Source organism: Sarcophilus harrisii, chromosome 6 (assembly GCF_902635505.1).
Source record: "Sarcophilus harrisii chromosome 6, mSarHar1.11, whole genome shotgun sequence".
Classification (NCBI taxonomy): Eukaryota; Metazoa; Chordata; class Mammalia; order Dasyuromorphia; family Dasyuridae; genus Sarcophilus; species Sarcophilus harrisii.
Genome location: NC_045431.1, coordinates 157292642 through 157320582, shown reverse-complemented (window position 1 = coordinate 157320582; position 27941 = coordinate 157292642). Strand labels below are relative to the sequence as shown.

Sequence of the window (27941 nt, the reverse complement as noted above, 5' to 3'; positions counted from 1 at the left end):
GAATAATTTTCCTCAACTGTATAAAAAGGATAATAGTAGCACCTTTCTACCATCATGTCGGGATGAAATGAGATAATATTTGTAAAATGCTTAGCACGGTGCCTGCTACTTAACAGTTGCTATATAATACTTACTGTCCCCTTTTTGCATTTCCATTCCCAAGCTAGTTGTATTTTTTCTTTGTTTTAAATAGTTTTTTGTTTTTTTCAATTACATGTAAAGAAAACTTTTAACATTCATTTTTAAAATAAATTTAATTTTCTCCCTCCTTCCTTACCCTCTACCCTCCCTTAAGTTGGTAAGCAATTTGATATAGGTTATGTCTGTGCAATTATGTAAAACATTTCCATATTAGTCATGTTATAAAAAAGAACAAAAGAAAAAAAACATGAAAAAAAAAATAAGGCAAAAACTGTATGCTTCAATCTGCATTTAGACTCCATCAATTCATTCTCTAGATGTGGATAGGATTTTCCATTATGAGTCTTTTGGTATTGTCTTGGATCATCGTATTGCTGACAGAGCTAAGTTGGTCATAATTGATCACTGCACAATATAAGCTAATAATATTTCAAACAGTATAGTAAGGGAGCCTGCTAGACTGCTAATTAATTGTCAGTAGTTGACTGTCCCTTACCTGAGTCAAAGTGGTTCATCTCTTCCTATTTCTGATCTTTTCTTCTATTTGGTTGATCACAAAGGACTTCTTGGTACCAATCAAACAGAGGAAAGCTTGACAGAATGGACAGAATTTGTTCAGGCTTAATGACAAAGCTACAGAAGATGTGAAACCTGAAATTCACACCAAATCTAAGCAAATAGTCCTCAGTAATGTGGACCATTTGGTGGTATTTGAGATACCTTCCCTAAGTCAGAGATAAAGCACACACTTCTCCATCTTTAACTCCTCAGAGGAATGCATAAGCCAGGCCTTTACCATCCACACAAACCTTGCCTCTTTGGGTTTCTTTTTCACCAGCTGCTGCCCCTGGCCCAAAGACATGATTTCATTGTGATGAAATTAAGGAAGGCCTTGTTGAAGAAGTGGCAGTTGAAGTAAACCTGAAAGGAACTAAAGGGTTTTTTGAAGAAGTTGTACATTTTGAAAGAAATAGAAATGGGAGATAGAAGGCAGAGTTAAGGAACAAGCTAACCTGAAAGTTTTACTAGAATGTAATGGAAAAAACCATAATGATTTATAGAGTGCTTTAATGTTTGTCTTTAGAGGTTTTGAAACTTCCTTCTACAGGCAACAATCTTGCTGTTATGAAAAAATCCAAAGTTACATTTTATTACCTAGTTTTCTAGTTGAAATTAAAATTAAACTTCTATTGCATTCCAACTCGTACTGAAGGAAACTAAAGAGAAAGACAGTGGGTTTAAATTCTGCAGGCTATTTCCACATGCTGATTCATTTAAGTTTCACCTCTGTCCTCTGAGAGAGGTGTTGTCTGTCCTTTCCCTCACTTTACAGATGAGGAAGCTAAGATCAAGAAAGCAATCAGTCTAGAAATGTTAAGGTGAATAGGAACCATAGTGTAGAAACTATAGGAAGATATTTGGAGTTTTGATAGATAAAAATGTCGATCTGTGATATAAGAGAAAAAAAATAGGGGTAATTATGTGAAGGAGCGACTCGGGGGAAAGTTAGGATGCCATCCATGTCAGTGGCTTGGGCAAGAAATGATGAAAGAACAAATTAGAGGCAAAGAGGTACGAGGAGAGAGAAAAGGATGGATCTGAAAGGTTTTTTGTGTGTATAGATAGGATTAACAAAACTAGGCAATTAATTGGGTGTGGAAGGTAACAGAAAAGATCAGAGAATATAACCTTAGGGGACTAGAAAGATAGAAGACATGGAAAGTAAGGAATGCTACTTTAAATAGCAAAAAGGTGAGGTCACTGTCTTGGGGAAAAGTAGGTTCCTGATGTTATCAAATAAAAGCATAGAAGGAATATTATAAAGGAGATTTTTAAAGTGCGAGTTGGATCAATTGAGCTCAAAGATCCTTTCTGTGTCATCAGAGTATTATATATGCTTGAGAAGTAGTGAAGAGAAATATATTTGATCTCTAGGTCTAAATTCTAATCCATTAATATTGATGGCATTTAACATATTTTTTTTTTGCAAAGCACTTTTGTAAATATCTGATTTTATACACACACACACACACACACACACACACACACTCCTAGAAAATAAATACTATTATGATCTATAGTTTACAATTAAAAACTTAGGCAGATAGGGATTGTGTCATATGGAGGATCACATAGCTAATGTCTAATCTAAACTCAAGTCTTCTGATTCCCTTGGAACAGTTGCATAGATTGCTGGACCTAAAGTCAGGAAGGCTCATTTTTCTAATTTAAAATCTACTCCCAGACACTTATTAGCTGTGTGATACTGGGCAAGTCATTCCATTTGCCTCAGTTTCATCATCTGTACAATTATGTTGAATGAGAAGGCATTGGCAACCATTCCAGTATCCTTGCCAAGAAAACCCCAAGTGAGTCCACAAAGAGTTGGACATGACTAAAAAATGATTGAGCTAAATTTCCTGACTTCTGATTCAGTACTCGCTTCAATGCTGCACCTTGAATCATTAGAATTCTCTTTGAGTCTTTTCCTCAGAAATACTAGCTTGTTGATTTCTAGAACACAGTGCTGCTTTTTTAGAAATTGGCCTTTAAGGTAGAATCTGTTCAGAGGATGGCTGGGCATGTTTAACAATCTGTATAAATGCTTTCATTTTTATACAGTTTTTTATGTGGGGTGGGGAGAAGTATTTATTGAGCTGGCTGTACTCTGCCAAGTTGCCTGCCTTATAATGGGAATGTGCCAGGCTGCTGTGTGAATGCTATTCAGTTCTTCTAATATTGAGATGAGGCTTCAGGTGATCTGACTGTTGCTATTCCTCTAGCAACAGGTATGTATATTCTGTGTGTGTGTGTGTGTGTGTGTGTGTGAGAGAGAGAGAGAGAGAGAGAGAGAGAGAGAGAGAGAGAGAAGGAGACTGGTAGTGTTCAAATCCAAGGAGAGTCAATGACTTTTGAGAGTGACATAGTCAATTGAGGAGATTAATTATCTTTTCCAATTCTCTAAGACTAATTATTGCCATAAAATCAAACCTACTCTGTATTCAAAATGTTTATTTATAGACCTTGAAAGTCCAATTTTGAGGTAGTTTAAAAAATGACAAAAATTAAATTTAAATTAACCCAGTTTGACATCATACAAAGGGGATTTTGCTGAAGTAGCAAAATGTCAGGGAAGAAGTAAAAACATTTTGCAAATTATTAATAGTTCCAAGCACCTAGAAAAGATGTTCTAGAAGTTTCAGAGTATTGCTTTTTCAAAAAAAAAAACTATATATTTTTTTCACTTTGTCTTATTAAGCTGCTTCTAACAAGGAATGTGAGATAACAGTTTTATCCATGGGAGACAGAAAGCCCTAGCTGAGGGAGATGGCAAAGGTCAGGGACATTTAAGTTTAAATATGGAGGTATTTAAAGAACATGGAATGCCTATTATCTACCCTAAAATGCAGAACGAAACTTGGATATTGTGGCCACAAATGAAGTTGGCACAAGCTGAAAAAAAAGTTTGTGTGAGCATCTTTTAAGTCCAAGTAATCCTCTTGGGCAAAGTAAGGAAGGATTAGGCCTCCCTCACAAACAAGAGAGTGTATTCATTTTCTCTAAGATTCCTTGGTTAGTGCCAAATTTAGCAAGGAACCCATTTTCCCCCTAAGTGAAAGAAAATCTCCATTTAGAGTTTTAAGGTCCATTGCCATTCTAGTGCAGGTAGGTATAGAACCAGAGCAATTTGTTTGCATGTAAGTGGGAGGGCCAAACCCGGTTCCCAAAGAATGGCATCTTAAAAGCATTGAAAACGGAGATGTCTGCTGAGCCAAAGGGCTTCCTTCCCTTGCCTACATAGCATGGCACAGCTTTTTCTACCTTAGGTCACCCTTATTCAAGGGCTAAGCCAGGAAGGTCTCCAGGGAATCAAAGAAATCAATCCCTATCTTGCTCTCAAAGTTTTCACTAAATACAAATTTCTTTTTTTTTTTTCTCCAACCCCCCAGGTTTGGAACCTTTAGTATTAAGAGTACTAAAGAAGGGAAAAATGTCTCCAGTGTGTGTGTACATACGCGCGCGCACACACATACACACACACATACACACACACACACATAATACATATACACATATAATGTATATTATATGTTATATAATATATATAAAAGGAAACAAATAGATCTAATAATGTATATAATGACAAAAAGCCTTCCACCAGTGAGAGTATAGGAATATGCTAGCATAAACAATTGTGGTTCACAATCATAAAACTAAATGCTCCTATTGAGAAGTAAATTCTCTGTTTTACTTATAATTTCTGTTGTATTTAGGACAGCTGTTGGTACAGTAGACGAGGATGTCAGGAAGACTCATCTTCCTGAATTCAGTTCCAGTCTCAGACACTTGCTAGTTATAGGTGACCCTGGGCAAGTCACTTAATCCTATTTGCCCCCCTTTCCTTATCTGTTAGATATCTGAGTTAGAGAGGGAAATGGTAAACCACTCCAATATCTTTGCCAAGAAAACTCCAAATGGGGTCGTAAAGAGTCATATACCACTAAAACAACAGAACAACAACACTGTTGTATTGGGTTGTACCACTGAAAAGTACACATCTTAATGATTTAATATATTATAAAGCATCTACTATGTTTAAAACATGGTACCAGTTATTAGGGAAAGAAACTCCTCTCATAATTCAATCAACTAATATTTACTAAGTGCTTACTATGTGCCAAACATTGTACATAGGGGATGCCAAAAAAAAGGCAAAAGATAATACCTGCCCTCAAGGAGCTTACAATCTAATGGGGAGACAACATGCAAGGAAATAAATACAAAGCAAATTATATACAAGTTAAATAGAAAATAATTAAAAGAGAGAAAGCACTGAAATTAAGAGGAGTTGGGGAAGAAAGAATTTTAATTGGGACTTAAAGGCAACCAGGGAGCTCTATAGTCAGAAGAAGAGTGATAGAGAAAATGCCCAGAGATGAGAATTGGAATATCTTAGTCTTCACACAGTCAGGAGGTCTGTGTCACTGGCTCAGAGAATATGTATTAGGGAGTAAGTTTAGAAAGTGGGAAGATGCTAGGTTAGGAAAGATTTTGAATGATAAAAAGCATTTTGTGATAAGAAGCCTCTGGAATTTGTTGATTGGGTGGGAGTGGAATTGTAACATAATTAGACCTGTGTTTTAGGAAAATCACTTAAGTGATTGAATGGAGAATGGACTGGAATGGAGAGAAGCTGGAAGCACACAGACCCACCAGCAGTCTATTAAAATTGTCCAGGAAGGAGATGATCAGAGTCAGCACCAGAGGGAGGGAACAGTGGCAGAGGAGAGAGGGGGACATAGTTGAGAGATATTTGCAAAGATGAAATTGATAGTCCTTGGTAGCAGCTTGTAAAAGGAAAAGGGAAGGGGATGGCAAATAAGAGATAGTGAGGGGTTCAGGATGACTCTTAAGTAGTGAGAATGATATTGTTCTCTACAGTAATAGGGAAGGTAGGATGGAGGAGGATTTAAGGAGAATAAAAATGAGTTCCATTTTGGACATGTTGAGGTAAGATGACTGCTGGTCATCCTGTTTTAGATATCTAAAAAGTAATTGGACTTGTGAGATTGGGAAAGGAAAAGTAGATTATCATGAGCATAGAAATGGTAATTAAGTCCAAGGGAACTCATAAGAATTCCATTGGCTAATTTTTCCTGTTACCCAGGAAACTTCATTGACTACTCCATTAAATTCCTAATTTAGCTACTAGTAGCTTCCCCGTAAAATAGCTACTCTATTAGAGTAGCTGAGTGCTATTAGAATGCTACTCTAACAGAAGCTTCTCTGGAGAAAGAGAAGCCTAATTTCAAATCCAACCTTAGGCACTTAGAAATTAGCTGATTTTGGAAAGTCACTTCACCTTTATCTATCTCAGTTTCCTCAACTGTAAAATGAAAATAATAATAGTACTCACCATCCAGAGATGTAAGGATTAAATGAAATCATATTTGAAAAAGACTCCACACAATGCCTGGCATATAGTCAAATATATGCTGAATAATGCTTATATCTGAATAAATGATTATTTGTTTCCTTCTTGATGCTATTTGCTGGAGCTCATCTTCTTTAACAATTGGGGCTTATTTCTTAAAAGGGATTAGCAGTGGACAGTGATTGTCCATACTTAGAGTCTGGTTAGCTCTTTTGATAGTCCAGTACCTGTATCCAGACAATACATACCAGAATCCTTTGTTCAAGAATCAAACTCCACCTATCCCTCTTTTTTACCATTAAATTTTAATTGGATTTGAGAATGTTAAAAGCATCACATTTGGGAGGGTAGAAAAAAAAATTAACACATTTAACATCCCCACTATTCCATGAGCAAAATGTTCAGTCTTTCATCCCTGGGCATTCTCTCTGCCTATACCCTATGCCCAGAGTGCTCTACTATCTCATCTCTGCTTCTCAGCTTCCTTCAAGTCTTAGTGAAAATCTCATTGCCTCCAGAAAGGCTTCCCTAATTCCTCAGATTTTTACTAGTTGTGTAACCCTGGGGAAATCAGTTCATCTATCTTTGCCTCAGTTTACTTATCTGTAAAATGGGGATAGTAGAAGCGTCTCCCTCCAAGAATTGTTATAAACAGATAATACTTGAAAAGTACTTATCACAGTATCTGGCACATAGTAAATATGCTCTATAAATGCTTATTCATTTCCCTCTATCTTGTGTTTTCTCTTACGTACAAGTACCTAATTTCCATACTTGTATCTAAATTTCTATTTTCTCTGATTTTTTTTTCTTGTTTATTTTAAAGATGTATAGAATCTAACGGAAGGGGGTTTATCAACTAGATTTCTTTTTTTTTTTAAGAAATTTTCAAATTTTAAAACTATTTTATTTTTTCAAATATATGGAAAAAGTGTTTTCAACATTCAAAATGCAAAAGCTTGTGTTCCAAATTTTTCTGCCTTTCCCCCTCCCCAAGACAGCAGGCTAAACATGCAATTCTTCTGAACATATTTTCATGTTTGTCAAGTCTGATTTTTTTTTTAAAAGAACAGAGATAATATGAGTGTTGTCAATTTTCCTCACATACCCTAGTGCCTCTCCATTTTTAACTTTTCTTTCCACAAGCCATTCTTGTATAAAATGCATTCTTGGAGACCAATAACAATATGGCAGTGCTGAAGGATTGCTAGTAATCCCTCACATTTCTGTAGTGCTTTATGGGTTACAAAATATTTCCCTCATTCCACAGTCAGATTTGTCACATAGTTGGAGCCTAATAAATACTTGTTGGTTGAGTAATACTGTAATTGAATAGGGATTTATGAACTACCTGACCATCAGCCTGAAATTTGTAGTTCTCTGGCACCACATTCGTTCTCTTTCAGCTCCCAAAGAGGGATTTGTGACTATTAGGATCTTAAAGGCCTGAAGGCAGAGTTGAGTTCTGTTCAGAAGTACTTAAAGGAGACTTTAAGTCTCCTTTAGTCTCAGAGATGTAGATTAAAGGAAAGAGTTAGAACTTAGATCAGCAGCAGCATTGGGGAGTCTATTTCACCAACTGTTTTCAAGTCATAATGAATTTAGCTAGAAAGACCACCGATCTACAAAGAAAAAGGGTGAAAGCTTAGGTGCTAGAGAAAAGGGGGAAGAAATAGAGGAGGATGTTGGAGCAGAAGGCTCAACCCAAAGCCCGTGGCCAGGAGGGATGTTCAAGAAAAAGGTCTGGTTTTAACCCAATTTCCTCTCTTTTTGCCTTTTAGCCATAACCACTGTAGTATACATTGCTTGCATTTTTTACCTAAATACTTCCTGGGTCCTGATTTTGGTTAAATAGAAAGAAGGCAGGGGTTAACTAGAGATAAACAAAAAATTTTAATTAGACTAGAACAAGAAACGTGTCTAAAATGTTGAGAATTTTCCTAACTGGAGACTGAGCTATTATGGCTTACATTAATAACTTTCTGCTTGATATAACTTTTAAAAAACACAAATATGATATGTCTCTAAATTAAAAGTGAACTAATTGATGGTTCTGGGTGTGTCCGAGTAAATATCTTTTAGAGATGGGGATTGGGAGAATTGTCAACTGGAAAAAAGGTCACACCCTAAAGCTTCCCTAGGGAAAAAGATTGGAGAAGAATTCAAGTTCTGCCCCAATCCCAGTAGTAGGATCTTAGTCCAGCTCAGCCAATTCTGCCCCAATCCACAGTGAAACCCATTAGTATTACAGATATTTTCAATAATTTTCAACCCCTTCATATAGACGAGAGGACTGAAGATCAGCAAATCATATATCTGTTGACTATTAGAGTCAAAACCGGAGGACGCCGAACACATATCTTATGAATATGAGATTTAGGATAGCTCAGGAATTTGGGTTGTGGTTCTTAAGTAGTCACTTTTTTTTTTTTAGAATGCTATTCATTGCATGAAAAATATTCATGTAACATTAATGAAATGCCTACTCTATACGTGGTGTTGCTGAATTGTTTCAATTCTGTGACTCCAATTGGAATTTTTGCGGGGCTAAAATACTGGAATGGTTTGCCATTTCCTTTAGCTCCTTTTACAGATGTGGAAACAAGAGTTAAGTGCCTTGCCCTAATAAATGCTTGAAGCTGGATTTGAACTATATCCTTTTTACTCTAGAGTCAGCATTCCATCCACTGTATTATGTATAAGAGCTGCTGATTAAAAAAAAAAATGAATTGTCCCTGTCCTCAAGAAACTTGTATTCTATTCAGTGGATATAATGTGTATATTACAAACACAGAATGGCAGTAAATAGATACAGAATATGTACAAAGTAATATAAAAACAGATTGCTAATAATTAGTCTTCTCTCTCTCGCCTTAGATGGAAGTGAAGACACTGGTTGCATTGCTTATCCAGGTGTCCTTGTTATCTGTTCTCAGATAGCCACACTGAGATGATAGTAATGTGACATTAATTTGATAGGTTTGAATGTAGTAGGCGTGCATTGATTCTGTGATTACAGCCATCCTAGGCCAGACCAAATAGAGAGCTAAAATGCAGTGAGCTTATTGTTGTTATTATTATTATTATGCTAAGTTGTAGCAGTTAAAAAAGAAACATACTATTTGATGTTATATAATCATTGAATTTTAGAACTGGAAAGACCATTGGAGATAAATCGAGTCCAACTTTCTTTTATATATAAAAGGGTAAAATGAAGCCCAAAATGTATGAAGTGACTTAGAGCCATACTATTCAAGGCATAAGTGAAATTACAGTCCAGGGGACCTAATAATTTAGGGTTCTTTCCAGCAGATTTCAGTGTTAGCTATGAGGTCCCCTTTCTTTTCTAAAGTGAATTTTTTTCCTTTTTGATCTGATTTTTCTTGTGCAGCATGATAATTGTGGAAATATGTATGTAAGAATTGTCCATGTTTAACATATATTGTTGCCATCTAGGAGAGGGAGTGGAGGGAAGGGAGGGAGAAAAAAATTTAAAACAATGTTTTGCATGGGTGAATGTTGAAAATTATGCGTGTATTTTGAAAATAAAAAGTTTTAATTAAGTATATATCTTTCTATACATATATCTATATTTATCTCTACCTATCTATCTATTAAAAATCAGGGGAGCTGATAGAGAATTCAAAGTGAAACCTACCACTCTTAACTCTTCCTCACCAACTAATTTTTAGTTTGATTTGGTTGTAATTGGATTTTTCTGAAGTTTTCTTGGCAAAGATACTGGAGTGGTTTGCCATTTCCTTCACCAGCTTATTTTACAGAAGGGAAACTGAGGTAAAAAGGGTCAAGTGACTTGCCCAGGGTCACATGACTAGTTAATGTCTGAGGCCAGATTTTATTCCAAGCACAGTATTCTAGCCATTTCACCACCTATGAGATACAAAGATTGAACAACAAACTCGCCTGTAAAATGTACTGTATGCATGCTACTTGTTATCATTATCTTCATCTTCACCATCATCATCCTTAAATAATTTCAAGAAAATCTAATTGATTTTCATTCATTTTTTGTTCTGGAGAAATGTGTGTGTGTGTGTGTGTGTGTGTGTGTGTGTGTGTGTGTGTGTGAAAAGCCAAGTGGCTGCTATCGCTGCAGAATATGTAGTTGGCCAGATGATCCCTGGTCCTTTCTGCTCCCTCCTCCCCTCTGGAAAAAAGGCAGAACCACATGCTTTCCAGGCTTCAGAATCTCTCTTTTCATCAGAGGGGAAAGTGGATGTCCTGGGCTGTCAGCTTTTCTTTCATCACAACCTCTGTCCCAGTTTCTTCAGCTTTAAAATGGGAATAATAACAGCATTTTCTGAATGTGCTATATTAAACCTATAAGCTTTCTCAGCCCATTGCCAAGGAATAGGCGTGTGTTCAACACATTTTTGTGAATAGAAGAATTGTTATTTGAACCTCTTTATTGAAGAAATTTTAATATCTGTGACTTGGAATATCAACTTCTTCATCTTTAAAATTAAGGGTTTGATCTAATTTCAAGGGTCCTTTCTAGCTTATTATTTTAACATCCTGGTTAAAGTTTCTATAGACTGCCAATCTACAGAAATAATTTTCCCTACAGTTTATATACAAATCTGATGGAAGAGTATAAGTGTAAAAGTTGACTGAATAAACCAATAATATCACCCCACTCCACCTCCACCTTCCATTTAAGTTAGTGTCGAGTCATTTATCAGGTAAGAATATTTCTCAGTTTTTCACAAAGTCAAAGACATTTCCATCAAGTACTACAGGAAGTCTGGTCTGACTGGGTAAGGGCTCTGGCTATGTACTAAGGAGCTTATATAAAGAAGGGAGCAGTTAAGTCCAAACCCAGGAGAGATTTCCAAGGTCTGGTTGCTAAGAAAAGAATGGAGACAATCTGGAACAAAGTAGAAAAGAATTGTCAGTCCAAGGACAAATGGCAAAAAGGGGAAAATATAAGTAGGACTGAGTTGTAGGGGAGAAGGGAAAGAACTTTTTATTACTTCTATAAGCATCTCAGGAAAAAATTTGAGAAAAGAAAGGAATAAACATTGAAATGGCACCTACTGTATGCCAGGAACTGTGTGCTAAGCACTTTACAGATCTTCACTCATATGAGCCTCATTACCTGAGGTTGGTGCTTTTATTAGTGTTACAGTTGAGGAAACTGAGGCAAACAGATGAAGTGACTTGTCCAGGGTCACACAATTAGTAAATGTCTAAAGCCAGCTTTGAACTTCGTTTTCTCTGACTCTAAGCTGAGTTCCATCGTTCCAATCATATGTACCTCCTCAAAAATTGTAGAAAGTTGGATACATTGTTAGTGGAATTGTGAATACATCCAGCCATTCTGGAGAGTGATTTGGAACTATGCTCAAAAAGTTATCAAACTGTGCATACCCTTGTTCCAGCAGTGTTACTACTGGGCTTATATCCCAAAGAGATACTAAAGAAGGGAAAGGGACCTGTACGTGCCAAAATGTTTGTGGCAGCCTTTTTTGTAGTGATAAATTATGGTATATGAATGTTATGGAATATTATTGTTCTGTAAGAAATGACCAGCAGGATGATTTCAGAAAGGCCTGGAGAGACTTACATGAACCGATGCTGAGTGAAATGAACAGGACCAGAAGATTATTATATGCTTCAACAACAATACTATATGAGAATCAATTCTGATGGACATGGCCCTCTTCAACAATAAGATGAAACAAATTGTTCAATAATGAATAAAAGCAGCTACACCCAGCAAAAGAACTCTGGAAGATGACCATGAACCACTACATAGAATTCCCAATCCCTCTATTTTTGTCCGCCTGCATTTTTGATTTTCTTCACAGGTTAATTGTACATTATTTCAAAGTCCGATTCTTCTTGTGCAGCAAAATAACTGTATAGACATGTATACATATATTGTATTTAACTTATACTTTAACATATTTAACATGTATTGTGTCTACCTGCCCTGGGGGAGGGAATGGGGGAAGCAGGGAAAAATTGGAACAAAAGGTTTTGCAATAGTCAATGCTGAAAAATGCATATATCTTGTAAATAAAAAACTATAATAATAAAGAAAAAAAAGAAATGTAGAAAGTTAGAGGATTGATCTTCTTTTTCTTAGGACTTCCCCTTTCAGTGCCTGTCTATCCTCAAATATATAATATATTCTGCTGTCCTTTGCCCAGATCTTTCCATTACCTGAATTTTTCCTCAATCATAAAGTTGTCTATATATAAATTTATAATAACAATACAAATTAAGTCAATAAATTTACCCCTTAATTACAATATAGTATAACATTATGTATAATAATATAAGAACCAAACCAAGCGCAAAACAAAAGTATTCTTAACTTTTCATTCAGTGGAAGCTATCTGAAGTATAGAGAAGAATATGCATCCCTTAGTGCATATTAACTTCCTAGGCCTAAAATGAGTTAATTATTATAACAGGGTGCTTTGAGGATCATATTCTAAGATCTGAACTTTGAAAATTAGGAGAGGTTCAAAGGGGGAATTCATAAATATATGAATGTTGGTCTGCTTTTGGGGAGCGTGTGGGGTAAAGGAAGACTTATTTGAGTCTCCTGGGATATTACCTACAGTTTCTACCTTAGGAATGACAAGTGAACCAGAGCCACTCAATCGTGGAACAAAGGCCAGCTTCCTATTCCTTTGGCTTGCACATGAGCAGCTCCTGCGTGCTATGCCAGCCATCTGTCTTCCTCAGTGAAGTGATTGCCCAGACTTGGCTCTAGAAAAGAATCTGACAGCCTCCCACTGCAAATTCCTGTTCGCTTTCCCAAGGTCTTTTGTAAACCCTTTCATCAGCCTCCCATCTTCCTCCCCCCACCCCAATTTTCTTTCCTAGGAGGAAGAGCCCAGTTATCACCCTTGCCCTAGACTAACTATCGCTTCCCTTTGAGTCCTGAGTTGAGGGCTTTATTCCCACACAATCAATCAGCACGCTTTATAATCCTCACTAGTTGATTTTAAAAATTCTTTAATGGACTAACATAATTGGTAACAGGCAGGAGAAATCTTACTTGGTTTTATAAGTTAAATTAAACCAAAACATACTCTTAAGACCAAAGAGAGAAGTATTTTGGTCTCGAGCCATTTTAATGTGGTATATTTATATATTTACAGGATTGTGTGTGTGTGTGTGTGTGTGTGTGTGTGTGTGTGTGTGTGTGAATTTATCTTTATTTTTGTTCCCAATCACTTTTCAGCCATGTCTGACTCTTTGTGACCCTATTGGGGATTTCTTGGCAAAGATACTGGAGTGGTTTACCATTTCCTTCTCCAGCTCATTTTACATATTAAAAAAAAAAAAAAAACCTGAGGCAAACAGGGTTAAATGACGTGTCCAGGTTCTCCCAGCTAGTAAGTATCTGAGGTCAGATTTGTACTCGGGTTTTCCTGATTCCAGGCCCAATTCTCTTAACTATTGTGTTACCCAGCTCCCCTTATTCAGCAGCAAACATGATCATTTCATTTATACACAAAATAAAAAAAGATAGCTTATCATATGTTTAATATATATTAGATTACTTGCCATCTTGGTAGGGAGTGGAGGAAGGGAGGGAAAACAATTTGGAACACAAGGCTTTTCAGGGGTGAATGTTGAAAATAAAAAGCTTTAATAATAATTATATATAATATAAAATATATACATAATATGATATATATACACACATATATTCACATAATAAAGATTGCATATCAATTTAGAGGCTCTGCAGCATGGAGAAATCCACATTGGATTCACAGTCTGAGGTCTGCACTTCACATCCTAAGGGCCACTTACTCTATGACCTTTATCAAATAATTTAACTTCCCTGGATTTCAGTTTCTTTATAAAATGAAGGGGTTAACTCAGTCATTTTCAAGACCCTTTCCAGCTCTTCAATTGGACTTTTTTTTAGTATATATTAAAACTTAAAACAACAATACAGTTGTCCTGTTTGTGCCCAATTCTGAATTCTTTTTTTGCCTATGTATTTTTGGAGTGTTTTACTGGTATTCTTTACTTTCCTTTTGTTTTATCTCTGTCACTAGTCTCACAATCTAGGATTCCTCAATATGTCTCTTCCCCTCTCCCTCTATCAAATATGTACCTAAGATCTTCTTTTACTTTTTGCCACATCTTTTGGATACATCCCCTTCTCTCCTTTCACCCTGCCACCACTTTGGTGCAGGCTTTCATCGGCTCACACCTGGACTATTTCAGTGGTTTCTGGTAGGTCTGCCTGCTCCAGGTCTCTTCCCCACTCCAATCCATCCCCAATTCAGCGACCAAAGTGATTTTCTTGAATTGCAAGTGCTCTGTCACGTCTGCCCCACATACTCCGTAAACTCCAGTGGTTCCCTCTTGCCACCAGGATTAAATAGAAAAATCTGGCATTCAGACTCCCTCATAGCCTAGCCCCCTTCTATCTTTCCTGTTTTCTTATATTTTAAGCCCCACCACACACTCTTGATCCATTGACATAGATCTCCTTCCTCTTTCATGAACATGAAATGGAATTGAAATGAAATTGAAAAATGAACACGAAATTCCCATGAACATGGGAATCCTTTCCCACCCCAGCTACTACTTCTCAAGAAAACCCTATCTTATAAGAAAAAGTCTTTCCCAATCCCTCTTGATTCTAATGTCTTCCTTCTGTTAATTATTTCCAGTTTATCCTGTATGTAGCTTGTTTGCACATATTTGTTACAAGTTGTCTCCCACTATAGTGTCTCCTCCTTGTAGGCAGTGACTGCCTTTTGTTAATTTTAGGATCCCCACAGTACTAAGCAAAGTACTGCTTGGCACACAGTGGGTACTTAATGTGTATTGACTGACACTCCCTCCTCCCTCCAGAAATTCACTCTTTTGAATGAGTGTAGTCAAGCAAAACAATTCATGAGTTATTTATATGTAATGGAAAAAGTAGAAAGGATTTTAGATGTAGGAAAACTAACCAGGCATTTAAGGAATCTGGGCTGGTCTTTTTAATACAGTCTGGGGGATTAAATTCCGCATAATAATATAGCACTTTAGGTCTTTCTCTTTCCTTTCTCCCTATCTGTTTAGAAGTAAATATGATACTGAGACAGAAACATCTGTATCTTTTTTCTTAAAAATTAACTATTAAAATTCAGAAGACCTGATATTAATAAAATCCATTGGGCTACAGTGGGAAGGACCAGGTTAGTTTTCGGAAGTTCTATGAAAACTTAAAGGAAAAACAAAAGATTCTGAATGAATGGTTCCTAGTTCAAAAGGATCCAGCTATAATCTGGCTTTCTCATTCCTTAAATAAACGAGAGAAGAGAAATACAAACAACTGTGTGGTATTATTTTTATTTATATTTATTTACCTATTTCATCTGTTTTCATGAAAGAGATATGTTAAGAGACTTGTTTTAATAAAGATTTTTATAGTGAAAGGAAAGTAAGCACTAATCAGTTATTCTCATTTTCTCAAATGCATTTTGTTTGCTTATTTTAACAAAGTACAATCTGCAAAATTTTGAGAATCTCCTCTTCTTTGGGATGACCTAAAAATGAAATGATCCTGAGTACCTTTGGAATTACTTTGCTTTGTTGGAAGAATTATTGTGTGAAGCAGGGGAGGTTGAGGTGATGGTGCATGTGAACTTGACCCTGATCACCACACCTGGACTTCTTGTCTTAGGGCAGGGATCCTCAAACTACAACCTGTGGGCCAGATGCGGCAGCTGTGAACGATTATCCCCCTCACCCAGGGCTATGAAGTTTCTTTATTTAAAGGCCCACAAAACAAAATTTTTACTATAATCCGGCCCTCCAACAGTCTGAGGGACAATGAACTGGCCCTCTATTTTAAAAGTTTGAGGACCTCTGCTGATGCAGTTGAAAGAATCCTAGATTTGACATCAGGAAAAACTGAGTCTGAGTTTTGATTTAAATTTAATAGTTATGAACCTTTGTAAAGAGAATAGCAGGATTTTTGGAAAGCTCTAATAAGATATATGTAAAAGCACTTTGCAAACATCCAAAAGTATTCAATAAATTGTTAACTATTACTTCTTATTATTGTACAATCTTTGATTGGATGAAGGACGCTTGTAGTGTTTCCCTTTGTTTTATTGATTCTTGCTTCATCTGGTGATCTTTGAAATCTTTGTAAGGAAGAGGCAGAATTTGGGACTAATAGTATAACGTATTTAGGGAGGAAGTTAAAAATTTTTTTTAAAGTCTTTTCAAGGAAGATTCTTAGGGCAACCAACTTCAGCTATAACCTTTTAGATCACTATCTATACTGGAAAACCCCTTTCTCTGCTTTATACTAGTCATTGATTTTTTTAAAAAAATTATAAAGCCTTAGTGTAAGCTCGAGGCCTGGGGATGGTCTGTGAGAGACTTCTTTCCAAGTTGACAGTGATTAATAGCTGAGTAATGTATTATCTGTAGTACCTCTTTCCTGAAAGAATAGTTTGAAAGACTTGGTCTAATGCTTAGATTAAAATTAAAATGGTTAGATTAAATTAACTCAAGACTACATATTCAAATATGGTCTCACATAGTTGTTTGCTGCTTGGTAAGTTACCTTCTCTGCCTCATTTTCCTCATCTATAAAATGGGGATGATAATAATAATAATAAAAGAACTTACCTCCCAAAGTTATTAGGATAAAATTGATATAATTGTAAGCTCAGAAATACCACTTGAGAGGGGAATAATGGGGCTATAATCTCAGGAATACTATTTGAACACAATGCAAACAATGATGATGATGACAATAACAATTTTCTTGATCTGCCTCGTCAAAAAAAGAAGTAAGGGCACAGTTTGTTAGTCCTCTTATTCCAAAACATCATGCCCATTTGGCTGAATTAGGGGAGAGTGGAGAGTAGGAAGTTTAGGAGGAACCTGGCTGACCCAGTAATCTACTTTGGAGATTACTGCATTCCCAGGATGTTTCTGGCATCCCTGACTTCTCTACAATACTTCATGTCCCTCCCAGTAAAATGGAATACTCCAGCCTGGGCATTCAAGAAAGAATTCATTTCCATTCTCTTTCATTATAAAGATTTAGAAGACATGAAAAGTTAGTAGAAAGACTGTCCCACAATCCTCTGGCTCCTCTCAATCATGGTATCCATACAAGGAGGCTGGGCTCACATTCATATCTTCAATCATGGTATCCATACAAGGAGGCTGGGCTCACATTCATATCTTCAAGGAGAAGTATTTATATGATGAATGCCATCAACACTGAGAGCCATAGGGAAGTTCTTTGAGAACAAAAACAAGAAAAGCTCCTCAGGGCCAACGCCAAGAGAGGTATATAAACAAAAACCAATCCAGGAAAGGATGGGAGGTGACCTTCAGGGACAGGTTGGTTAGGAGCACAACTAGGGCACCTAGGAATGCTGAAGCTGCAGGACTCTATTAAGAGGGTGAAAATGCATTTGTTCCCATTGGCCATGAGAAGCTTAAGATTCTTTGCCTGATCTATTGGAGGAATGGAAGAAAGGTGTCACTGGAATGATGGAAGGGTAGATTTAAATAGACACAAAGAAAGCTTGTCTCCTACAGCATTGGAATCTGAACCATCTGAAGTAGCCCAAGCTCAGAAATTGGCAGTGATTTCTGGGCTGCAGCCCTATTGAAAAGAACAAGGGCCCATCACACCATGGCTCTGGGTCTTAGCTTTCCTTGGATGTAGCCAGCAAGAATGATGGTGCAAAGAGAAGGGGAGAGAGAAAGGGCATCAAGTAAGTGGGAAGTAAGACGATTTTAGGAAAGAAGGAAAGTGAAATAGAAGGAGCAAAGGAAGAGTGGGAGAATGAGAAAAGAGAAAGAAAGAAAGAGGAAGGAGAAAGTGAATGAGAAAGCTGAATGAAAGGAAAATGAGGTAAGACAAAAAGAAAAGCAATTATTAGCAGAGCTAGTTAGTATGACTTTAAATAATAAAGATGAAACATAGTCTGGTAGAAACAAAGACTTGCTTGTTATTAGTTACAGGTCTGGTTGTTTGGGGTAGTGAAACTGGTTTTCATTTGTTTATATAGATGTTAAATCACAGGTGAACCACCCTCTAAGGAATAACTAATTTCTCTGTATACTGGGTTAGGAATCTGATTTGCTCTTTTGAGGGAAAACATGTTACCACCACATTTTTCTCCAAAGATAAGGAGTAGAAAGGGGGAGCTATTGACATTTATTATTAATGGGCTTTTTAAAAATTTCTGAAGATAACACATATATACACACACACAAATTGCTTTTATATGGGGGGAAAAACAGAAAAAGAGAGGGGTGAAACCTCTGGTGTTGTTTTTAATACATAGAATAAATTTTAAGATTTTTTGTTTGTTTTGTTGAGGCAATTAGGGTTAAGTGACTTGCCTAGGGTCTCATACCAAGGATGGTTAAGTGTCTGAGAGCAGATTTGAACTCGGGTCTCCCTGACTTCAGGGCTGGTGCCCTATCCACCACAACATTTAGTTGCCCCCATTTTAAGTATTTTTTAAAAATATTTTTAACTTTAAAAAAATGTAGTAGAACAGAAAAGAAGATTATATATAACTTCTAGAGCTGTACTGTCTGTCATTGATCCTTCTTGGGTTCTCTTCTGAACATTTTTAAATGCTTCAGTGATGCTTTTTTCTTTTCTCACTTTTTTTTAAACTGCCCTTTCCTGAGCTCCTCTCTTCCTCCCACCCCCAAGGGGGAAATAAGTCCTTATTGTGACATATATACTGCATATGACTTGACTAACATTTATTTAGAATACATCTCCATGAAAATCATGTCTGACAGTGTTTGAGAAAATAAAAATGACTAAAAAAATGTCAAACTTCAGGTTCAAGATTAAATTTTGGTTATATTTAATAGTATCCAAAATTGTATAAAGAAGAATAAATTATTTTTTTAATTACATAAAATTTAGACAGTAGATTTTATACAAATTAAGGAAGCTTTCCAATGGATAACAACAAAATGAAAGTGATTTGATCAACTTTTGATTCAGAAATTATGTTCACAATAAACAAAGGAATAAAGCAGTATATTGACCTATGGTGAAAAATAAATCTATATTTTGAATGTTACTTTTCTGTCAGGAAGGAGGTAGGTACCAAGCTATTATTTGTTCTGCTGTGGTTGGTCATCACATTGATAAGAATTCTCAAGTTTTAAAGTTCTTTACAGTCTTTAAAAAAAAAAAATTTTTTTGCTATTGTATAAATTATTCTTATTCTGTTCAATCTACATCATACAAATCTTCCCAAGTTTTTTCTGAAACCATCTTCTTAATTACAAGCACCTTGCATGCTATCACATTCATAAATGCTAATTATTTCACCCATTCCCTAATGGATGGTCATCCTCTTTGTTTCTAGTTCTTTGTTACCACAAAAACAACTGCTATAAGTATCTTTGTACTTGTGGCTCCTTTTCCTATTTCTCTAATTTCTTGGGAACATAGAAGTGCTATTGCTTCTTCAAAGAGTATGTCCAGTTTAATAATTTGGAGAGTTTGGGGGAGAGGAGGTAACATAGTTCCAAAAGCAATGGCTTTTTCTTCTCTATACCATATAATAAGTTTCAGTATATAAGCTTAAAACAAATAATGTTCCTCGAGCTCTGTTGCTTCTATGTCTTATTCTCTATACTTAGGTAGCCTCTTATTTTTCTCCTTTTGCCAGGAATGCTGATGCAGACCAGAAGCCTGAAGTTTCTCCCCCTTTCAGCCCAAGGTCTTTCAGCTGTGATTTCCAGCACAGGATAGCGACAGATGGAGAAATCCAACCGATTTTGAGGAACTGGTAAGAAACCCAAAGGGATATTATTGGTTGCACCTCAGGAAGAGTTCCATGATTGATTGGTGGAGAAGATTAACAAGAAATGGGGTCAGAATTCAGACTATGGGGTTAGAATGAGGAGGCCAGAATTCTGAGGGTATAAGAAAATGTCCAACAAATCAATTCAATGTGAATTTAATATGTGCTGAGCACTATGGATACAAAGAAAGGAAAAAATTAGTTTCTGTCCTCAAGAAGCTTTCAGGCTGATGGAGAGATATCAAACCAATGACTATGAACCAACCAAACATAGATAGGATAAATTGGAGAGAATTGGCAAAGGCAAGACACTTTTCTTAAAAAATTAAGGAAAAATTAGAAAAGGACTTTTGATTAGAGCTGAGGCTCAGAAATACAAGGAAAATCTGAGGCCAGTAAAGGGCATGTTAGTTTTAAGACACTGAATATTGGGCTAGCCCAAGGAGATTGAAGACTGTCACATAGCCCCCTGAGCCTTTCAATAGTTATTGCCCACTTAGAACTAAAAAGAGCTACAGTTCAGAAGATTGTGGATCTGTAGTCTCGAGGAGCACTTGGATTCAGTGAGTGCTAAAGAGTGCTAGATTTAGACTCAGAAAACCCAGGTTCAAATTCTTATCTATGTGACCTTTATTAGATTGTTTAATCTTTTTGGGTCTGTTTCATTTTCTTCAAAAGGAGGTGTTTCATTAGGAGTTTAGATGACTTCTGAGATCCCTTCACAAAACCATATCATATACATTTCTACATAGAAATTTCTATGTAGAAATGTATATGATATGGATCATTCAACATCAAAGTGCTCAGTGTAAAGAGGTTAGAATTTCAAGATTTCTGCAGAAAACTTCTGCTATGGGAAAGGGAATCTAAGGTATCAAAAGCATTTTTTCCCTTCCTGATCATCTATAGCTTTTAGGAGAAAAAAATATTCAACAAATACTTAGAATTACAAAATGTTAATATTAAAAGAGACCTTTGAGCAAGGATTAACCTCTTTTGAGTCATAAGGCCTTTTGGCAGCTTGGTGAAAGTAATGGACCTTTTCCCAGAACATTGCTAAATGCATAAAATAAAATATATAGGATTGCAAAGAAAACCAGTTCTATGGAAATGTAATTATCAAAATATAAAAATATTTTTTGGTTGGCTGGGGTTTTTTTGAAGTAATTGAGATTAAGTTACTTGCCCAGGCTAGTAAGTGGCTGAAGCTGAATTTGAACTGGAATCCTTCTGATTCCAGGTCTAGTGCTCCAAAATATTTTTTTAGTATGTAGCTTTTTGTTTTTCCAAATACATGCAAAAATAGTTTTCAACGTTCACATTTGCAAAACCTTCTGTTGCAAATTTTCTCTATTCCTCCCCTATCCTGTCTCCCCTAAACAGTAAGCAATCCAATATAGATGAAACATGTGCAATTCTTCTAAACATATTTCTATATTTGGCATGCTGTACAACAAAAATCAGATCAAAAGGGTAAAAAACATGAGAAAGGAAAAAAAGCAAACAAACAAAACAACAGATGTGAAAATACTATACTTTGATCCACATTCAGTTTCCATAGTTATCTCTTTGGATGAAAATGGCTCTTTCCAAAATATTTTTTCCAAACGAAAAAGCTCACATTTTAAGCACACCCACTTAGAGATCATTTATAAAATGATCTCATTTTACAAAAATATTGTATGATTTTCCTCACCGAACTGAAGTGATCTATACTGGAATTTTCTTGGTGTTTGCTTTAATGACTAAAATTAAATGTATTTTTTAAATCAAGAAAGAGATCCCAGTCACCAGGACCGTGTAACTCAATGTAGTTACTGTATTTTATCTTAATAATTGATCTTGGATCTAGTCAGCTAAACCAACAGTGTGTTAATCCAGGTCAGTCACTGAGACAAGTCAGATGACCTATTTTACTGTGTCATAAGCTATTATTTGTGGCTTGAAAACATGCTCTAGAACACCAAATCTGAGCATTTCTTTCCATGTAGTTCATAGTCTAAACAGAAAGCATGGGTACATTCTATTTAAAATGTCCAATAGAAAATAGCAGAAAATGAATGGGTATTTGAGAAAGATGGAAGAAGTTTACATTTTGTTGCTCTAGCTTTGTAAATTTTGTATTTGTATGCTAGGGACTGCGGAAATTCTAAGACTTGTAGCTCACAATTTAGAAGGTGAGATAAGGGGTAGGGGGCTGTGCAGTGTCACAGTTATAAAGCCTTTATTAAATCTTTGTTTTATAAAATGCCCCATGTTAGCACTAAGGGTACAAAATCAGGAGCTCATATTCAAATGGGGGAGGCAAAATGGAAATAGAGGTACACAAGATAGGAAGAAGAAATTTGAGATAATCTCAGAAGATGCTAGCATTGTGAGGGTTCACAAGAGGTTTCTTGTAAAAGATAAAATTTTAAGATGAGACTTAAAGGAAACTGGAAGGCATAATTTTAGAAGGAAGGGAGAATGGAGTAGGAGGAAACTGGTAAAAGTGTCCTGCCAAAAATTGAATTTGAACTGAGTTTTTAAAAAAAAAACCAAGAGATGGAGGATCATGTGAGAGGAACAAGAAAACCAGTAGCGGGATCCTAATAAGCAAAGTGTAAGAAGATGGGAAAGATATGATGGGATTTAAATGCCAAAACCTGGAGTTTATATATAATATATAACATATATTTTATATATTCTGATGTTATTAGAAATCACAGGAATTTGTTATTAATAAGAGAGGACTTTATGTTCACTTTAGAAAAAGTATTTTGTCAACTGGGTGACAATTGAAACCGAGGAGAGCTAATAGGGAGACCAATTAAAAGATAGTTGGAGTAGTCAAAGGGAGAAATGATGGTCATTTCTATAAGAAGGTGACTCTCTGAGCAGAGATAAGGGTAACTCAAGAGAGATATAAACAAAAATGACAAGATTCAAGTTTGGATTTTATTGGTTCAATAGTGAAAAGCCTACTGACAAGACCAATAGATATTAAAGATATCTCTGACAATCATGTGTAAGAATGGATTGTTGCTGCTGGAGAGGTTGTGGAAAGAAAGGCACACAAATAATGGTTATGAATTGGTCTAACCATACTAAAAATCAACATAAATTTATACTCTTTTTAAAAGTGGAGTAGCATGGGTGGATGTCATCCCATTGTTAGGCATATAAATGACTTGTGAGACAGCACTTCTCGTAGAAAATTGAAACAGTAGCAGATGGCACAATTGAGTTGTTAAGCAAATAATGGCATACAAATGGGAACCATAATGATATGGGTTCTGTTCCTGCCTCTGACCTTGATACCAAAGTAATCTTTGACAAAATCCTTGCCCTCCTTGAATTTAAGGGATTTGGACTTCAATGGCCTGAAAGGTCCCTTTCTGATCTCTGATTCTTTCATTTCTCCTGTAATTGTTGCAAAGTAAGATAGCAGAACCAGGAAAACAAAATACACAATGACTATGGAAGAAAAAAATAAAATGGAAAAAATAAAAATAAAAACCCCAAGGGTTGTATAATCATGATGATCCAACCTGGCTCAGAGAAGAATCAGAGATTATGAATATGGAATATCAAATGTACCCTTAAAGTTGATGTGGTGACTGGCTCTTAAATTTTATTACAAAGGGTTGGTTTAATGGGGAGGCAAAGAAATACTCAGAAATGAGGATAATGTAAGATAAAATAAAAATAAGCTGGAATTTTTTAAAGGGATAATTAAAGCAGAAGAGACAAAGTTAAGAATAAAAATAATTTAGAAATTGATCACTTGTGGAGTTCGAGTAAGAAGTTGAAGATTTTGCCCACAAATGCTTAAGAAAGTAATGGTGCCATTAATAGAATCTTGAGAGTTGCCTGAGAGGAATTGAGCTCCCAATTCCATTTCATGCTAAGAGAAACATGGATTAATACACTAAAAATTGGTGAATCCATTAATTCTTTCTTCCTCAAAAAGAAGTGCAAATGAGTAGGTTAAAGTCTAAAGTGCCTATTTTAGACCAAGCCTTAAATGCCTTGAGGACTATAAAATCCAATTACAAACCACTTTACTCTATACAAATGAAAAGATTGTATTTTTGAAAGATGCAAGATTAAAATAAAATGCCCTTCTATTTCTCCTGCAGTCACTGCAGGAAAACAATAAGAAATCCAGAAAACAGTAAGTGTTGGATTATTTTCCCTCCCTCCAGGCTAAATTCTATGTTATTTTCATTTCCAAATTCTTTCCTTCCCCCATCCTTTTCCTTCCCTCATTCATTGTGAAGGGAGAGGGAGGAGCGGGAACTGCCCATGTAAGGTATGACTGTTGAGCCTTCCAAAATGGCTAGACTTAGTAGCCATTCTTCCTTATTCATTCCTCCTCAACAATACTCTGCCAATCTCACTCATCCTACTTATTCCTTTATCTATTTCAAACTAAATCAGCCTCAAGCATAATTCTTTAGAATTAACTCCTAGGAAAGAGTGTTCCAGACTATTGCATTAACAGCTATGACAATGTTGATACTTGGTGCTAGCATCAAATTTGTGCTTGTTAAGTTGAATACAATAATGGCTTTGTAGTAGGACAACCCTGTTGGTGGAACTTTGTACACCCAATTGGGGATCAGAAGACTGGTATCCTAGTTTTACCTGTATCCAAACTTCTTCCCTTCCTCCCCTTGGCAATTGGGGTTAAGTGATTTGCCCAGTATCACACAGCTAGGAAGTGTTAAGTGTCTGAGGTCCTCCTGACCAATAGACTTATTCACTGAACCATCTAGCTGACTCTTGTCAGCCTCCGGGGGCACATCTTTTCAATTCTAGATTTCATTCTCCTCATCTACAATGAGGAATATTTGAGATTATTATTATTATTTGAATATTTGAGATTAGTTAATCTAATTAAAAACCTTGCAGCTTTAACATTCTATATAAAGATATCAAAAGTTTCCAATGCAGGGATTTCCAGTTTTCCCATTCTCAGCTCTCCATTTTCCTTTGGGAACAGTAGCGTGAAATTGAAGCAGACAAGAAAGAATGAGAGAAGGGCTCTAAAGAAGCCAGAGCTTCCTTCAATGTCACATTCCACCTCTCTTGTTCTCTGAGTAACAGTCAGACAGACAGCTGGAGCCATGTCAGAGGGGATATAAAATCCCACTAGTCTAAACATTTTCATTTATTTTTTAAAATAATGATAGCTTTTTATTTTTCAAAATACATGCAAAGATAGTTTTTAGCATCCACCCTTTCAAAATCTTGTATTCCAGATTTTTCTTGAACATTTTAAATCATGCTATGTCTTGGTCAGTCTAAAAGGGATGTAATGGGAAGTGACTATAATGGAAGAATTTTTAGCTGCAGTAGGACTTGTATGAACTTGGACAAATCGTATGTCTTTCTTGACCTTTGGATATATCTTATACATATATAAACTATTTCCATGTTAGCTTCTCTTTAACAGAAAAGATAGTAACCGGCAAGTAAAAGCTTAATAAAAACTTGTTGATTGAATGAATGACCTAAGGTTACTTCCGATTATTCTGTGGCTTTAAAATTTTTTCTCAGGTTTTTATAGAATCACTATTAGATGAAGGTCCGTTATAATTTATAATTTGTGTATCCTCTATCAGCATCTAGTTAACTCCTACTCATTTCTGAATCATAATAAGAGAACCATTTAGCAAGGTGGCAAGTTCTAAGCCATATGATAACATCTGCTCATGGAATAGGACATAAGGGCATACTCACACAGCTGGTTGCTGCATATGAACTCCTGTATATTTGTTTAGATTGCCTCTTATTGAGCATTGAAGGACACTCATTGTCAAAGTGGGGACAACAATGAGCTGCTCACGTGTATGCTCAATAACTATCCCTACATTCTCAATGAACTAACTTTGAGTGGCTTCTTTTACCACTCTGCAGAAATATTAATTGGTCCATATGCCTTCTGCCTGAGTTCAGACACAGACCGCAAGTGGACTGATGTAGAAAGGAGTTATGGTATCATTGATGGACTTCTAGATTTGGATTTGGAAATACTTAGAAACCTCTGACAATCATTGTATGATCACGGGCAAGTCTTCACGAGGCTTGGGTCTTTGTCTTTCTCTATAAATTTAAAGTTTGGATTACCTAGACTTAAAGTCCCTTTCAGTTCTAGATTCACATTCCTAAGTCCTCCCCCTCAAAGAATTGGAGGCCATTTGGGAGCTATGTTAGAATACCACTAATCTTGTCATTCTTAGCCATTTGTTGATGTGATGAACAGTATCTTACCATTCCTTGCAGTGATCCTGAAGGTTGAGGGAAGAGAGAAGTGAAGAGGAAATAACCTTATAACAATGCAGAGTTATAGGAGGTAGAGGGAGAAACCAGTTTAGCTGGCACAGTCGAAGTGTACAGAGCTACCTGAGTGCTTCTAAAGCACACAGGACTCTATAATTCCCACCTGATTACTTTCTCCCAGAAAGAACCAAGACATCATGTGTTTGTTGCTTCCCTGAACATTATGAGAAACCTGTGGGCTCTCATTGCTGAGCTCTGCCACTCCAGGAAAACAGCACAGCTGTTACTGACCTTATAACAATATAATCAGAATGCCCAAGACTTTGGGCAAGCTCATAGCACGGCCCTCCCCACAAGACTTGCCCAGGGATGTAGAAAACCCTGGAGAATACAAGCACAAAGACTGCCGCCTCTCTCTTTCTCTTCCTCCTTTCATCATAAATACTCTCCTGCTGCAGTGTAATATGCCAACCTAAACAGGCTTGCTCAGAAGTTTGGCTGCTTTTCTGTGCTGCTTATATGTAACCTAATAACAAAAGACAGGTGGGTCTCTTCATCAAGGCCACTGGCAATGACTGCTGCCTGCCTTCCTACCCAGATAGCTTGCCTTGGATCCCTGTTGGTGCAAACAATCATTGTCCAAGATGACACTTTTCTACTTTGTGAGGATAGAAATGACATAATTGTCTTCTGGGATTCTCACACTGGGAATAGAGCATATGGTTACCCTAAAAATAATCCCTGTTCATAATTCTGATTTTAGCTTGGAGAATGGGTTTATATTTCCTTGCCTACTGAGGAAAATTTAAGCCCTGCCTAGTTAAGGTTCCATAGGAATGCTGCTATGATATGTCCAAAGAAGGAAATGGCTATTTACTAGGAAGGATCGAATATTTTCCTCTTCAAGTTTGCATGGATTGAACTCTGTGAAAACAGATTTTCTCAGATATTTATAGAATAACTACTGATAAAGATTCATCAGACTTTAATTTGGCTATCAGTGTTTCATTGTTGTTTAGTTCATGTCCAATTCTTTATAACCCCAAGTGGAGTTTTCTTGGCAAAGATACTAGAGGAAATTTCTTTTCTTTCTCTAGCTCGTTTTACACCTGAGGAAATTGAGGCAAAGAACATTAAGTGTGACACAGTTAGTGAGGCCAGGTATAAACTCAGGCCCAGCTCTATCTACTGAACCACCTAGTTGCCTCCCTTCAATATCTAAGCAAGACTTAGTTATTTCTGAATCAGAATAAGAACCATTTAGCAAGACTTCAGAAGTGAAGAAACTGTAAAGAATTGTTTCCTACCCAAACATTTTAGTATAAGGTGTGAGGTTGTGTGTATTTTGATGCATGCACACACTCAAAACCAAAAAAAAAAATTGACAAATTTTGAACAATATCCTCCATCTAACAGTGTTTTAAATACTCAATACCTTAATAAAAAGTTAGTCATAAATTATTTTAGTATATTTTAAAATATTCAATATCTTAATAAAAATTAAAGTCATAGATTATAAATTAAAAAGCACTTCAAGGACTGTGATCCAGAGAGTTGAAGTGTATTCACTTCATCTAATGATAATTACAATTACAATAGCTAGCATTTATTTAGAGCCTATTATGTGCCAGGCATTTTACAAATATGATTGTTTAATCCTTACAAACACTCTGGGAAGTAGGAGCTCTAGATGGAGAAATCGAGATAAATAGGTGAAGTGACTTGCCCAGAGTCACACAGCTAGTAAATATCTGGGGCTAGAATTAATTATTTTTAAGATAAGCATA

The 27941-nt window shown here is 36.2% G+C and overlaps 1 protein-coding gene across 2 annotated transcripts in view; it reads left to right on the top strand.

Moving 5' to 3' along the window:
- SHROOM3 (shroom family member 3) overlaps positions 1-27941 on the top strand; it is a 155996-nt gene that overhangs the window by 65852 nt on the left and 62203 nt on the right. The window contains exons 1-2 of one of the 2 annotated variants that reach the window (XM_031941897.1): positions 17714-17957; positions 19753-19872. In XM_031941897.1, the coding sequence (XP_031797757.1) occupies positions 17929-17957; positions 19753-19872 (149 nt within the window). In that variant the 5' untranslated portion in view covers positions 17714-17928. Of the gene's footprint in view, positions 1-17713; positions 17958-19752; positions 19873-27941 lie in introns of those variants that run through there. The other variant, XM_012551990.3, reaches the window with a different exon arrangement.